This window comes from Erigeron canadensis, chromosome 4 (assembly GCF_010389155.1).
Source record: "Erigeron canadensis isolate Cc75 chromosome 4, C_canadensis_v1, whole genome shotgun sequence".
Taxonomy (NCBI): domain Eukaryota; kingdom Viridiplantae; phylum Streptophyta; class Magnoliopsida; order Asterales; family Asteraceae; genus Erigeron; species Erigeron canadensis.
The window spans coordinates 41,485,286-41,501,665 of record NC_057764.1 but is presented as its reverse complement, the minus strand read 5'-3'; the positions used below and the strand labels follow the sequence as shown (position 1 = coordinate 41,501,665).

The 16,380-nt window shown below is 35.0% G+C and overlaps 3 protein-coding genes across 3 annotated transcripts; 2 read left to right on the top strand and 1 right to left on the bottom strand.

Annotated features, from left to right (window-relative positions):
* Nucleotides 1-880: 880 nt before the first annotated feature.
* LOC122596079 (peroxisome biogenesis factor 10) lies at nt 881-6,923 on the bottom strand. Its single transcript, XM_043768592.1, has 11 exons — nt 6,685-6,923; nt 6,544-6,575; nt 5,609-5,698; nt 4,580-4,674; nt 4,266-4,464; nt 3,565-3,634; nt 3,411-3,489; nt 3,183-3,316; nt 2,047-2,141; nt 1,776-1,864; nt 881-1,690 (listed from the first exon to the last, which is right to left on the bottom strand). Exons 1-11 carry the CDS (start codon nt 6,875-6,877, stop codon nt 1,588-1,590), a joined length of 1,179 nt encoding a protein of 392 aa, XP_043624527.1. The 5' UTR covers nt 6,878-6,923; the 3' UTR covers nt 881-1,587.
* Nucleotides 6,924-7,926: 1,003 nt separating this feature from the next.
* LOC122598202 (ylmG homolog protein 2, chloroplastic) lies at nt 7,927-11,732 on the top strand. The gene is made up of 3 exons (XM_043770804.1): nt 7,927-8,355; nt 10,051-10,250; nt 11,286-11,732. The coding sequence occupies exons 1-3, from the start codon at nt 8,038-8,040 to the stop codon at nt 11,569-11,571; spliced, it is 804 nt and encodes a 267-aa protein (XP_043626739.1). The 5' UTR covers nt 7,927-8,037; the 3' UTR covers nt 11,572-11,732.
* An 819-nt stretch (nt 11,733-12,551) lies between these two features.
* LOC122596226 lies at nt 12,552-15,701 on the top strand. Its single transcript, XM_043768768.1, has 7 exons — nt 12,552-12,839; nt 12,931-12,970; nt 13,411-13,481; nt 13,693-13,787; nt 14,906-14,973; nt 15,084-15,194; nt 15,394-15,701. The coding sequence occupies exons 1-7, from the start codon at nt 12,638-12,640 to the stop codon at nt 15,524-15,526; spliced, it is 720 nt and encodes a 239-aa protein (XP_043624703.1). The 5' UTR covers nt 12,552-12,637; the 3' UTR covers nt 15,527-15,701.
* Nucleotides 15,702-16,380: the final 679 nt, after the last annotated feature.

The window sequence follows — 16,380 nt, the reverse complement described above, 5'->3', positions numbered from 1 at the left end:
GGGTTAGGCACAAGCCTAAGGCCCGGCCACCTACTATTAGGGCCCCCATAATTATAAGACATTATTAAGCTAAGAGTTTACATACTAATTTTCTCTAGTTAGTAATATTTTATACTTAAGTTTTTTTCCCTATAAATATTCTAACAAAACACCGCTTCAATATCTGTGAGGTTGAACTGTTTCAACCATATCCATTTTTTTGAAAATATAAGTTCATTAATCTCCTAGAGATTTAAAGTCTCTACGGCTTATAATCACATGGCACATGAACTTGAAATGAGAAGGAGGATCTGTATTAATTGTCCAAGATCATATTTACTTGAAATAGTACAAAATAATATGCAATTATGCATGTCTATGACTTATTGATCAAGTACACCATTTAATATAAGAGTTATTTTTGTAGTTTTTTATTATCTCGTTACCCACAATAACGCATAAATGAATATGTGGATACAACATATCCTTCACAATTGGTAGCAAGTCACATTAAATTGGATAAAAACTCTATAACTATTTGACATGAAACTAGCAGAATGCAGCACATTCGATACCTTCTTTTTTTATCTTTCTTTCCTTAATTTAGTTTCGTATGCTATATAATTAGGCCCCTAAATTTGATCTCGTTTAAGGCCCCGGAAAAGCTTGAGCCGACACTACCTAGTGTACAAAATGTGTGTAAATTTTAAACTTCCTACAAAAGCTACACTAGACCGTTGAGCTCTAAAATTTAGACTGACCTACTCCATGACACTAGATAGCTAATAATAGCCACACTTTGCCGTTTCATATTGCGATTTCACTGTCCCAGTTTGTTTCCACACAACACTTCGAAAATAATGATATAGTAAACCTGCATGATCTACAATGCCATCAGTGATCCATGGAAAAAAAACGTATTTTTTCATGTATATAAAATTATGATGTTACAATACAATATGTTATAAGTCTATGATGTGCCATTCATCTAATGCTTGCCAAAGTAAGAAACATAGAAGCCTTAACTTGGTATTTTAAATAAGCAAAGGATTCCAAATGCTGCCCATCTCTTATAATGATCATTATTTAGACTTGTGAACATTGAATAGATTCCAGAAGCAGAAGGGTCTTGGATAGTTGTGCAATGCTTATTTGTTGTCCTGTACTTGTGATTTGGTAGGTTGTACGATTTGTTTCTCCAGTCTTGCGTTAATCAACTTTTCCAGGCTTTCACTGGAGTAACCCATGTAGCATAATTTATTCATTGATGTTTCAAAAAATGAGACACAGTAAAGGTTGTATTTGCTCACTTCCATTTTTACCAGCTTCATAGCAGTAAAAAATCTACTCTAGCATTTTGTCCTACAGCCTTTTGAAAAGAAAAAAAAAAAACTGTCCTACAAATGACATTATGCTTACAAATAAAATATAATGCAGAACTGAAACAACTGGAGATTTACAATGCTAAAAGCCAGAAATCTGTGGATGATCATTATGCTTCTTGGCATATCTTCACAGTAATCCAAAGTAGCTCCCTTGTGAAAGCAATACTTGTCACTAAGGATTCATTTTTCCACTGGCTTGGGCACATAGTGGCATAACTGGGTGTCAAAAATCGGAATGGTATAAACAGACTAAGGTTGAATGAGTCAAGGGAGACCGGCATAAAGGGCATTCTGGTTTTTCATTACACCATTCCATGATGCAATTCCTACACAAAGATTAACCAATATCAGGGGGTACGAGGGAAAATGAAGGGAGAGACAAAGAGGTGGCAGTCAAAGATCAACCAGTACCAGCAAAACACATGGCCACAAGGAGTGGCAGTTGGATTTTGGCGATTACTAAGGCAAAGTGTACATTTGCTAATCCCACTTGATTGAGACTACAAGAATACCAATATGGATTAATTGACATGTGGTACTTATATAATTTTGTACATCAATTGAAGAGCATCAATATCTATATATAGCTGATTCTATTTGAAACACGCAACATTCAATACTAGTGCATGTCAAGGTTTAAATGGCAATGCACAACATATCCATATATATTCCAGAAGTGTACCTCTGAAGTTGGCACTGCCTCGGATACCCCAAAACCCTTGCCAGTGTCCCCAGTAATTAAATTTCCTTCTTCATTTAGAACAGGTAGCCCTCTCCCTGAAAATATGAAGAAAAACCAAAATAAAAAGTTAAACCATCTAAGTAGAATATATGAGTGGTCTTTTGCACTGCTAGAAATATTTGACAGATAAGGATTATCAGAGAGGAATGGAGCTAACATGAGGGCATAGTATGGGACAATAGTAAACAGCTCACAATAAGGGATGAACGTTTGACGCCTTCCCCTCCAGCACGATTCAATATAGATATTAGAATCAGGAGGGGTAACAGATTTAGTCACAGGGTCAATATTGGCTCACGTGAACTTTTGTAATAGAATTTTTATTTCAGTCAAGGTAACATTGCAACTAAAGAATTTTGAAGGATTGGAGTTATACTAAACTGAGTAATACTATGCCACTTCACAAATTTCAACAGTTTCCTAGCATTAATCCATCATTTCAATAGATAATATTAGCTTGTGGTTTATATCCACATTTATCACATTCCCTTCACCTACTCTATGAACACCTCTAGCTCCAACCATCATTCATTCCTAGATAGATCATCTCTCTGTTGATGTTGGTGACTTTTTGTATACATTACCTAACCCACTTTTTCCTTCCATATTCGGTTTTCACAAGACAAAACCTACCCATCATCCTACTTCCGTCTGCTTTCTTGACACCCCATCTTCATCTTACTAGGTTTTTCAGTGGCACTGGTTCAATCTGGTTCTTCAGAGACTATCATCAATGATATTTATTAATTTGAGTGTAGCTTTTCTTTCATGAAAGGTATTTTGTGGCCCTAACCCTTAATCATCAACAAAGAACACACCTCAATTCCATCTTTCTCTTAAACTTCTCATAACTCCAAAATCTTAAACATTTTTTTACTTTAAGATACACAGGAATCTTAAAGATACTCATATCATCATTAAGTTTTCAAGCTTGTTCCTTCCAGATAGTAACTAATATATTTGGGCCATTAAAAGAAACATTAACTAATAAGTTTGTGGAGATACTTGCACATGAAAAATGATAACATGAAGACATAAGAAAATGATCATATAGTTATTTCGAAGAGAACTAAGACCTCCTGATGCTTGGTGGACCCTTAAGGATGTATGCTGAACTGAAGATGTGATGGATGCTAAGTTGCTACGCCGTAACCCTTCAGCAGCAATAATACATAATTGAACCAATAGGAACATACCCAATATTTGGTATCTGCATTACGTAACACTTAAAGAGTTAACATGCCATACTTAATCATCAAAACACAAGTCACGTCCTTGAAATATAAATGTGGCTAAGTAAATACCTAGGCCTTTGATTCATCGGCTTTCCAATAAAAACATAACGAATGCCTGCTGCACGCTTTGATATATGATAATATAGACCTGCAGTATACTTAAGCTGCTTGATAAACTGTAAGAAATAATAAAACTGTAATGTCAACATCCAAGAATACCCACCTTCAAAATAGAAGAACATAAGATTAGCACGAAGAAGTAGCTGCAATGACTCCCGAGCTAAGGGAAGCACCTGGGTTTAAAAGGAACTAATTTAAGCACTGGTCAAACGATAGTTGTGAGCAATAATCTATTGCCTATTATACTAAAGGCACCTCAAAGAAACATGTAATTACACTATCCTGTTAGATTAACAGCATTATACAACTCAGAAGGAGCAATCAGAGAAGTAGAATATAAATGATCCAGAGATTCTAATCTAATCAGCAAGCAACAAACTTAAAGATCGATTTACTTAACCAACAAGTTATTAATTTGTTCGCGATATCATATCAGCCAATGGTCATATTGATGGTTAGCTAACTAATTAGAGGAAACATACACTCCAACTTCACTTGGGTAAATAAGATAACTTACTATACTAAAGTAAGTTGAAATATGTATGTCAGATTACATGAGTAATAACTACAAGTAATCCTACTAATAAACCTTTAATTTCAAAATATATCCATGTTCAGGAATGTCTTGTCACCATCACTGTAGATTGCTATAAAAGGTCATTCCGAACAATATTCCTTAATGCATGAACATTGTAGAGATACCATACTTGGTTTCACATTAGAACAAAAGGTCTCAATATCATAATATTCATACTACATAGGCAAGGAATGCTATGACATAAGAATAGATGGAAAATGTCATACTGCAGGCCATCTCTGAACTATGTGCAACCATATCCCACCGATTTTTTCTTTCAATCTTGAGAGAGGTGATATGGAAACTCTTGGAGAAGGTGAAGGGACGTGAATCATAGATAACTGATCCTCACTGCTGCTTCTAAAAGTGTCTAGATCATCAGACATTGACTCAGTCAAGGCCATGCCACGGGAAGCAATTCTAGAGCTGCAAATTCATGGTTTATTGAGTTTATAGCTATGAAGAAACTCAATACTTGTATCTTTTTAACAAAGCATTAATCACAGTTGCCAAGCACAAAGATTAGTACTAAGAACTAAACCTGACTCTTTCAGCAATATAGGGAACTGCACTCTGGTAAACAATAAAAAGGGCACGCCTCGCAGGTGTTGGAGGAAGTCCATATGATCCTGCAACCTGCAATTAAAAACCTTAATCTTCTCAAAATTTCATACAACCTTGATAATAGATTCTTACAGATGGGAAAGTAAACATATAGAGGACAACCTTGCACATAAGTCTACAGAGGTCTAGATAGCCATCAGAAATTATGAGCTTTTGGTGTTTGAACTTAGGAGGATTAAAGCAAGTTATGACGCCACCCCATATATACTATAATCTTTATGTGTAGATAGGCAAACTCCATATGGCAGTTTCATTCATGTAAATTTAACTTAGATGCCCCAACCGAAGTACTGCTCCACACATGAACAGAAGAGTAAAGAAAAACAGAACACAACATTATTTTCACTGCTTGAAAGCAGAACTTGTCATAAAATGTAACAGGAGTTCACATTGTAGAGAGATGATAAAGGCAGTCTTTACTTCATGTAATATTCTTAGTCTTGAAATACTATGTTCAAACAGGCACAACAATACTGTTGTCATATATGACGCCAAAGTCAGATAGAACTGCATTTACATATCCATAATACTTATGACTTCCTGTTTGTTTTTAATTTTGATCCAGGATCTTCTACCATTCAAATAAGATCTGGGGCTGGAGACAGCACTTCCACACATATTTAAGGTGCTATCAAGTTGTAGCTATGCAGCTACAAACCTACAGGTTTTGGAGAGTAGACCTCATCTAGAATCTACAGGTCTAACTTAGTTTATAGCAGCATTGGGAATTCAACTACAAAATAACATATATTATAGAACAATTCAGTTACGAAAGTGTGCATGAACATATTAGTTTCTGCAACGATATTCTATGCCCCCATTTATTTTCCACTAAAACTTTTTTAATGATGAGTTAGTTTTGTTCCAATATTTTTATCTTCATAACTATATTGATAGTGACCAAAAAAAAAGCATCTCTATACAGCGAAATTTATAATCTCCACACCTGTGTAATATCACAATACTCTTCTCCCAAAGTCTGCTGCCCTGCCCCTGTTGTTAATATATAATACAACATCTGGCCCAAAAGCTTTGTCTGCAAGATTATATACCACCAACGTAAGAATGCTGAAAGAAATCCGGATATTAATATACGGCATGAACAGCAATCTGTAAATGGGATATAAGGTGGAACAATTATAACTTTTAAGAACACACTGTATTGGACAATAACTTTTACATTGTCATATAAGCATCAAATAACAGTATTTCATAATGATACATCTACAGATGAAATGCCAAAGTTTGATGCCTAGAGAACGACCAAAAATGAATGGTGCAGACAGTACATGACATAATTTCAGTAGAACTTTTGTCAGACTGTCAGTAGCTTAAGAAAATGGAAAAAATGGACAATGTAAAAGAGGAACCATGATTGTTGTTTCTTTCTTGATTTATATTAACCATGGCGATCCAGTCAAGTCAGTTTGGTAAATAGTGACCTGTTTTATATAATGACCTGTTTTTGACAACCCAACTCTGTCTTGACCTATTATCTGACTCGAACCAACTGTTTTGCCACCTCAAAACATCGGTCCTCACTGCTAGCTAGCTAGCTAAAACGGCCAAAGAAAACCGTTACTAGTTGTGCATCCCATCCCACTCGTCTACCAAAATCTCAAGTTCATAGTTGTAGAATCACTAAAATCCTACTAAAGATAAATTAAAAAACACAAACGGAATTCGAGCTATAGGTCTATGTAGTAAATAAAACACTTCCATAACGTGCACGATAACTAACCAAAGACGATGCGTATAACTAACCAAAGACGATGCGTATTTAAGCCAAATTTAATACTACTCTATAAATGAGTTCAGCAATAAATAAATAATATTATATTGTATACACAAAATTTAAATTTTAAAAAAGAAAAAACAAACCTCACTCTGATAAGATATAGCAGCCCTTGTACCTATAAAAGCAAAAAATCAAATAAGATAGTGTAAAATTGTTGATTAATTAAAACATTTATACATACATATATATATAGATAAAGCCTAAGTATGAGATAAGATAGAGACCGAATAAGTGGCGAAAGGCGTCACGACACGCTTCGTAGACGAAGGAAGCGTACTGGTCGTCTTTCTGTGCTGCTCTCATTATCTCCGGCTGAGCTGCCAGGGGAAAACGGCGGCGTAGGCCGGCGGCATCTTCTGTGGCGGTGTTGGGTGGTCCGGTACCGGAGGAGGAGGATTCTCCGATTTGAGTTGGCATTGTGTGATGGACCACAGTTGCAGAACGAATTTATTTAAGGGGTATTTTCGGTCATTTCCCCCTTTTGTTTATACTTTTCATTCCATTGGTTTGTTTGATGGAATAGATGTTTGTTAAATTACCGCCTTGCCCATAAATTGAGATTCCGGTAAATTAACTTTTTATCATTTTCTTTTCTATTCCTTATAATAGGAAATGTATCATTTAAAAACTAAATTTCTTATAAAAACTAAAAATGGATCAAAACATAATATAATCTGATTTTAATAAATGTGTTTTAAAATTTTTTTAAAACACATTTCAGTAAATCAAAATAAATATTTACAAATGCACAAAACTCAATTACATATCTTCTAAGAATTTTGTACACATCATGTTTTTTATTTACACAATAATGGTTAAAAATGTTCCATTTCCTTTTAAGAATATTTAGATGGAACAACAATCAAATTTCCATGTGACTTAAAGAAATCAACTTTGTAAAAAGAGTCGTACAAAATATAACGTATTACATTTCTAAATTATTTTAATAAAAAATTACTAGCATGATTTTTCCACAATTCGATGATGATGGCGGATGGTTTGTTGGTGTCGTCGACCGTTGGTAATGACGGCGTCAAGTAGTGTAAATAATGAATGTAAAAGGATTTGTGTATTTATATTTAGGGGATAAACAATATGGATAATGATAGTAATTAGAGAAATCCCTCATCCTATATAGGTAACTTTTCAAAGAGAGAATTTTAATAAACGTTTACTAAAATTATGTTATTGAATTGCGATATGAAGTTTGAAACGAAATTTAGCTTTTAAAAAACACATAAAAAAACAAGGTTGAAGTTTAAAAGATCCTTCAAGTTTGAAATACGTGATAAATCATGTTCGAATTTTTGTTAACAGAAAGAAAAATCCACATGAAAAAGTGAAGATGAAATAAGACAATTCGAATACAAAGAATTTAAAATCTTAAATTGACATAAGCAAAATTAAACTAAAGATGTAGCATTTCACATTTCTATAATTTATTATTTTCTTTAATTCATATGTGGGAAATTTGGCTCCAATCAAATCCATACACCCCCAAAAATCCTATCTTCATCTCCCTCTCCTTCAAAACCCCATTAAAAAGTTTCAATCTTTCTCCTCAATAACAACCCACAATGCATTCTTCATCATCACAAGATTCATGTAATGATAACCAAGTGTCCAACAACGCAACAAATTCTACAAAAAATTTAGCAATAATTGGGCTACCTCTTTCAACTCTTCACACCTCATCTATCCTGTTCTTAAAATCTTCATCACACACAACCACTAATCATTTCCAAAAAATTGTTAATGAATCAACCAACAATTTGATTCAGAACATCCATAAGTCTATTGATAATTGTATCAATTTTGTGCATTTGTTTGTTTCTCAAAACCCCCTTTTCACTAAATTGCATTCTATATCCTCTGAATACAATAAATTTTGTCAGGTAAGTTTACTTATTGTTTCAAGATTTGATTTTTATATCTTTTGTGAGAAAATGATGTGGTTTTATGTGGATTATACTGTAAAGTTCCATTCTTTATTGATATTGGGGTTCAATTTAGAAGAAATTTAGCTTAGGATCCCTTTTTTTTGGTTAAAGTGTGAAACTTTGTATTCACAAATGGAATGTGTAGCATTTCTTTAGGGGTGTTTGGTTGAGCTTATGCTTATTGGCTTATGCAGTGTCTAGTAAGTGTAAAACTCGGGGCTTATGCCTTTGAGCTTATTTCATCACAAAAAGGCATAAGCTCTTATAAGTAAGCCATATCCAAACACACCTTGAAAGGGCTTATTAGACTAGCATTTTATAAGCCTTAAATAATAAGCTTTAAACTATTAGGCGATCCAAACACACCCTTGATGATGAGTGATGAAGTCATAACTCCTGTTGGGATATAGTGAATGTAGAAAGCATAGTTTTCCCAATTTGCTTATCTTTAAAATGACAAATTTGTTAATATTTGTCGTTGTTGCTTCGTTTTGTATAATAAATATAGTGTACATATGTATAGTGGAATATAACCACTAAGGGTTGCCACACCAGTCTCCCTTTGAGTTTGTGTGGCGGTGGGCTTGTACCTCCTGGTTTAGTCAAACAAAGGCCGGAGTCCGGACACCATGATTAACGAAAATAAAATGTATGTAGAGAGTGGAATGTGTAGATGAAATGGCTGATCTTCTAGAGTGGAATGTGTTCAACTCAGTAGTTTTTTAGTTTGAACGTGTAGCTTATATTTAAGTTTGCCAGTATAAGAAAAATCAGGATATGACGTTACAGTAGCTTGTTTCTTCATATATTAGTAACTTTTGATGTGTGTGTATCATATATACATATGCACACTGCAGAAAACATATTTGCACTTGTATATTGAGTTTTTGGTTACGAGAATTGTTATGAGGGGCTGTGAAACCCAAGTTGATTAATATACATGTAGACCTACTGGGGGAAAAAGATAGAAAAGAATAAATTAGTATTTGGGTTCTGTATATTGATGTTTTAAAAAGTGGAAATTTCAGAGTATGAGTTGCTACAAGGCTCTCCTACCTACCATTATTGTTATTGATTAAAATTTAAGCAATACCAGATAGCCTTTATTGTCCAGTTCCTTCCAAACAGCAACCCCATACGTGCATAATAGGATTAAATATGCTACAATGGGCTGGTTGAATGGGTAGGGTAGCATATCAAAACAGTTTGGATTGACCCGTTAAGGCGTTAACATTATGCCGTCTCTTCGCCTTTAGTTAGAAGTAGAAGTAGAGGGCGCCGTTTGCCCCACACTTCAGAAAAAATGTGTTAGCGTGTTATATATGATACAAAATTTATATTATCACAATGCTAATTCGAAGTAAGTTTAAATGATTTTCACCATACAGTTTAGGAGGTTGTAGACATTTGAAGACACTTTGGGTGACTACTGACCCATCAGACATGTTTCATTGTTATTAGGGTGTATAATTGTCCCATCTAACCTGTTAGATAGAAAATATAACCCCGACTGAAGTATAATCTCCGGTACATATAATAATTTTATATTTGCTTGGTTTATTTCATCTCTTTACCATATTCTATTTAACCCGCTTCAGTCAACATATTTCATATATTTGAAATGACCTTTTTAAAACTTGTCTCTTTCAGATTAACTGTAGAAACCAAAGGAATTTGAAATCTCTGTCAAATCATGATTTTGCTGCCATCATCCCGGGAGATTCAGTGGCAGGGCTTGTGGTATCTAATGGTGTTCTAAACTTCTTGAACATCTACAACACCTTGTTGGTTGTAAGGCTAGTTCTAACATGGTTTCCCAATTCTCCTCCGGCAATTACGAGTCCCCTCAGGTAATAAGATGATTCAGTTTTTGTTATTCAGTTTATCAAATATACTCCTTGTTCAAATGGTTATATTCTATTACTCAGATTCGTTTAGAAGTGATTTTGACCAAGCATTTTCCATTCAACACCAATAAATAGTTAGGTAGTTGGAAAAAAATTGAGTTTTAACTCATGTTGTTAGGTTAATCATAAGAAAATTGGTCGTTATGTCACGTCTATGGTTTTAGGGTCACCGGTAACGTCCAGCCCTCAAAAGAGAGAATTAACTTTGTTGAGATTGGGAAAATGGCTTACTCAAGCTGAGGTTTCTATTAAATGAATGCTCTATGGCTCTCCTTAGAATGGAATGGCTAGTTCTTTACTGACCCTGATTCATGAAAGTTGCACCGTTTCATTAAATTTGACCAATGAAGAGGGAATGTTCCTCTTTTAGGCTGAACTTTCAAGCTAGACTTATTTGGCACAATGCTATTGATATTTGATTTTGGCCCATAGGTTTTCGAAGCATTGGCCTAACAAATTGTCGACAATTTCCTAGAGTATGCAAGTGGTCATATTAAAAAGTTGTAATCAATAATCGTATTTCATCAACACTGCATAGTCGAGAACGCTTAGTACTAGGATGGGTAACTCATGCAGAAGTCCCTGTGTCGCACCCTTAAACCTTGATTGATTCAATCTTTAAGTTTTAAGGCGTCGGGTTCGCTTTTAAACTTAAACAGGGGTTGATTCGGGTTAGAAGGAAATGGCTCAAATGGGTTGAATGGCTTAGCAGTTTGCCTAAATCATTTTATTCAAAACGTTGGAAAACTATTTAAATTGTAACACTTTGTAATCAAATTTTACACACTAAATGTTTCTAAAGATGTTTTCAAATTTTGACACAAGTACTTTCTGTTCATACCAATCCGGGCATATATTGACCCGTTCAAAAAATCACCTTTTTAAATCCAGACCTGTTATCCAACCTGCCAGGACCACCACCTATTTGTCATCCCTGAATATGTTGGATTTGTAACATTGTTGGGTTTTTCTCTGCAGCACTTTATGTGATCCATACTTAAACATCTTTCGTGGAGTTATCCCTCCACTAGGTGGGACTTTGGATCTTTCTCCTATATTGGCATTCCTTGTGCTAAATGCCTTAACAAGCACTGCTTCTGCACTTCCTGCTGAGCTTCCATCCACAGAAGCATCTCAGAAAGACTCGTCATCTCACGCTGGCTCATCGTTTCATACAGCAATATCTCAGTTTACCTCATCCCAGAAGAAATGGATAAAAAGATTCGAAACAAAACGGTCAAAGGGATCAAGCATTGATGACTGAACCATGAGATAAACTATACAACACCTCGGATGCATGCGAGAACCATATCGTGTAGTAGCTTTAAAATTTCTATTACTAATGTCATGATAGCCTTTTTGGTATACAATGTTTTGTAATTTGTAAAGTTGGAAGTCATATATGCAACGTGGTACTATTTTTTACCCCTGTAATCTGAAGGGAAAAGGCGCAAAAGAACTCCCATCCTGCAAGTTTGAGTGGTTGTATTGAACATTATCAGTAGCAATCGACATTAGAAACAACTCATTATCATATCTCTCCTTTGGTTTTTGAAAACCAAGAAGAAAGGGCAAAACCTTGTGAATGATGCTTTCTTTGCCTAAATGTTGACTCTTGTTTATCACATACAAAGTTAAAACTTAAAAAATTACACATACGAGTAACATAAGACTGAGGGAGCATTACAAACTTTGGATTATCAAGCAATCTCAATGCATACCAGCAGAAGAATCAGACTTATAAAATTCAATAACAGCAGATAGGTGTAGGCACCCACAATAAAGAGTATGATGTGTATGTCTATTTATACTCGTATTATATTAGAATGGATATCAACGCGATGCGGCAACGGATGGTGGTGGTGGTGGACAGGTGGTGGTGGGTGCGGCGATAGCGGGGATGATGAGTACTCGAGTAGTGTAGGTTATAATGTAAAAAAGTAGTGTAATTGTTTTAATTGTTCAGATAAATGTTGTAAATTAACTTTATTATAGAGTGTATTTTAAATGGATATTATAAGTATTTTAAGTAGATATGTTTAAAATAATGAATAGAATGGTAGGGATATTTTTAGAGTATCAACTACTTAGTTGGAAAAAAAAACAAATATGTAAAAAATAATGCAGTAGGAATAATAATATAGATATAGTCATATAGATTATGGCCGGGATTTAAACACAGCAAATAAATGGGTAAGATTCGATATAGATAGAAGTGCAAGGGAGTGAACCATAAGAATTAGCAACCCACTGAAGGGTAAATCCGTAATTACAAACAAACAGGATAAGAGACACTGGTCTCCCGCGAAAAAGAAAAGTGTAAGAACGAAATGACGACAACAACTACAACAGCGCATTTTAGCACCAACCACTTCAACAACTCAAAGTTCTCCCGGCAGCCGTTAACGGCCGAGAGGAAGTTAAGAACCTTAACAGTAAGGTGCACGGTGTTTCCCGATGGACCGCGGCAAAGCCGGCGGTTTGTTTCCATCTCAGCCGTTGTCCTTCATTGTCTATCTTTTACCCCTAAAGGTATTTTAATATATATAAAGTTAGGGATATAGATAGATATATTTGATTATATATGTAATTGTTATTTTGGAATTTGAATTAATGGATGCAGATGCAATGGCTGGAAGTCCGTTCGATAAATATGTGAAAAGGTAAGAATTATTGATCATGATTTTCAGTTTTGTTTAAATATATTATTATGAATACTTTTAAACTATTTGGTTTGGTATGAACGTTCATTTTAATTCCTAACATATTTCTAGTGTTTATTTACTAATATGATTGCTTTTTTAGGGAAAAAAAAACAACAAAAAAACTAAACCTGATATTTCTTTGCCAATGAAGTAGACTTAATTTCCACAACTGAATTCCTGGTGAAAATAGAGTATTTTTGGTTTGATATCGTTTAGTCATCGACTCATCGTGCTCTTCCCAAACTGAGACATGAATAACCGCGTTTGTGATTATTATATGGTGCTAACACTATGTATAACATTTGGGATTTTGAAACTTCAAAAGGTTTAAATTTTACCACATGAAGATGAGTTAATATATCTGCTATTAATATTTTTCTCTTAACCGTGCTGAGTAGAAAAAAGCTTGAACCCTTGGAGGCTTATGTACCAGCTATTATCTTGACAGAGTTGCAGATTAAAGAATTAGGTAACCGTAGTTCCTCCATAACTTTGCAAATGTAACTTCTTTTTTGAACGACGACTTTGCAAATGTGATACTTGTAATGCAATAAGAACTACATAAGTCAAAGCTCTGTTGCTTCCTTTGCTTGGGCTGCTAATGCCAACCTGATTGTTGGTATGTTTTCGCATAATAGTGCTGAGTATTCATACAAGTTTTCTTATTGGATACTGGATAGGTAAAACTCTGGAAGCTGACCAACCTCAATATGCTGCATGCCGAAGTCTATTACGTGCTGGTCCAGCAGCATCTCTGCGTATGAACATTCGAGCAGTAAGTTCTATGAAATCAGCAGTACTTTCTATTCATTACTTATGAATGGGTTGATTTGGATTCTCTTTTATATTAAATAGACCAATATAAAAAATGGTTATAAAGTACAAGTTAAAAGTTGAGTTGTTTATTTTCTAATGCATATTTTGTTCAAACATGCTTGTTAGTGTTGTTACTATATAATCTCTAAAATCATAAAAATGCAATGGACATCCGATGGTCTTCTTCCCACTCGGATCAGAAGTAGTTTATTCTCTTTCGCCTTATCATGCATATTGTTCTTAAAATTGACAAAGAAATATTAGGGGGTCAACCAACCAATTTTGACCTGTATTCACATTTTAACACATTTCCAACCAGTTGGTCTCAGATCGAGTGGCCACTCCCCCCGCAAATGGTTGCTTGACCTGGTCAATGGCGCCTTTTTGAAAATACGGTCACGGGTTTGAATCTATATTGGTCAATGGCGGTAACACAGGGTGAAGATGCCCGGAACCAAGCCTTGGTAGGGGCATGCAGTTGGTGCCAAAAAGCACACGTGGTTAAGATGTCCTCGCCAATTACACTTTTGAAATTTTCAACTCAGTTCCGTTTTTGACAGTTGCCCAACTCGTCCGCATTACCACGTCTGAATTCAGTAGTTGCTCATGAAAGCTCTAGGCCAGAGGTCCTTCAGGCAGCAGCCTCTCTACTTTTGGGTAGGGGTAAGGCTGTATGCATCATACCTCCCTCAAACCGCGCTTTCTTTGGGATTGAGTATCGTTGTTGTTGTCATGAGCGGGTTATAAGATACGAGGCCTTCAGTTGTCTAATTGCATCTCATTTTACATAGCTAATGAAGTATTTGAAGTTCATTATAAACACTTTTGTATACTCGACTATATATTTATATATACAAAATGTCAATGGGTTTTGAGATGAACCCAGAAATCTAATAAACTTATATTGCTCCCAAGTGTGGTCTGCAGTTAGTAATATGTTCTCGTGTCTTAGCATAGCTTGGGGTTTTAAATACAAAACTGAGCTTGTAATAGTACTTCCAAAATGGACAATATGTGAACAATTGTATGTTTGAGAATACATATGGGTTCATAAGAAGTTCTGAAATGAATGTACAGGTAGCACAGTATGCAGATGAAGTTGGCAACAATAAAACTGCTTCCAATAATGTGGATCAATGTCTTAGGTACCATGTTCTCCATAAATTTAGTAATTTATTCTTCACATATCATGTGAAAACTGTAAGACCTATTCGTGTGACAAATATCCCTTCTCTAATGGAGTTCTTTTTTGAAGAGCCTTGGAAGAACTTGATTCACTGTTGTTACATGCATCAAGAAATGAGCCTAATGCATCCGTTAAGACAATGCAGTCAAATATCGGCATAGCTGTCAATGCAATAAACAGGTCAGGTTTATTTCAAGACTAAGCACCTCACGATTATGCAATTGAATCAGTACGTTTCTATCAATAATTACCTTTAAAATGTTATAAACTTTGAGGGCTGTATGAGTTAAAACAAAGTTGATTATCCGGATAAAAATTGGACCAATATATAAAACATGCAATTAACCCAGATATGCAACTTTTTTACCTTAAAATGCAGCCTACTACAGACGGTGCCCACTGATGTACTGGAAAAGGGCAAGGCCATAGCCGATGCCTACAACACTCCTGAAGAAGATTATGCACCTCAAAACTTGGATCCAAATTTGAAGCAATTGGAATCAATACTGTGACCAGGCAAAGCTATGTTTGGGATGTACAGACTCAAGTTTGTGATTACAGATATGGATGCGGTTTTTTGTAATTATGGTATGTATCAATACTATGATGAGGCAGGTTATATACGGATGTAACTATATTTTCACTTGACACTAAATGGATATGCCGATTACATGTTTAACCCTTCAATTGTATAGATGACATCATTTTAATACAGATATAATGAATTTAACTAACTTGAATGGTCAATTAGAGAGATTTGATAATCAAGGTAACTTTGGGATTAAGTTAACTTATAGAGAAGTTCAGAGTTGGCCTATAGATATAGGAGTTTTTTGTTGGGTTTGTGATAAGGAGGTCAAGAAAAAGGTGTGGACTTATGATAGTTAGACTCCCTCCGTCCATATGTATGTCTTAGGAGATGCAATATTCGAGGGAGCCTCTATAATGGTATCTAATTTTGTCGAGTGAACTTTGAGGATATTCAAGAATGTTGAGAATGAATGTCTTCATTCTTGAAATCCGACATTTGTGGTAATATTTGTGGTAATGGATTGGGCTCATTCACCCAAACCAAGTATATCATTCATGTCATTTTTTTTCTCAATGGCTATATCTGTGTCTCATTTATTTGTTTGTGGTGATCGATCCCAATAGTAGATATATATTGTTATTTTTTTCAGTTAGTATTCAAATGGATTATAAGCCTTAAAATTCTACCCAATACATCCAGAAGACAGGTCGTCATTGGGTCCCATAAGCCTTTACATTGGGATAAAAGTACAGTTTCAGAGCTTGCATAAACTTCCATATTGTTAGTCAATGTTATGGAATTCTATGTCTTTTTGAGTAGAGAGTGGTAGTAGAG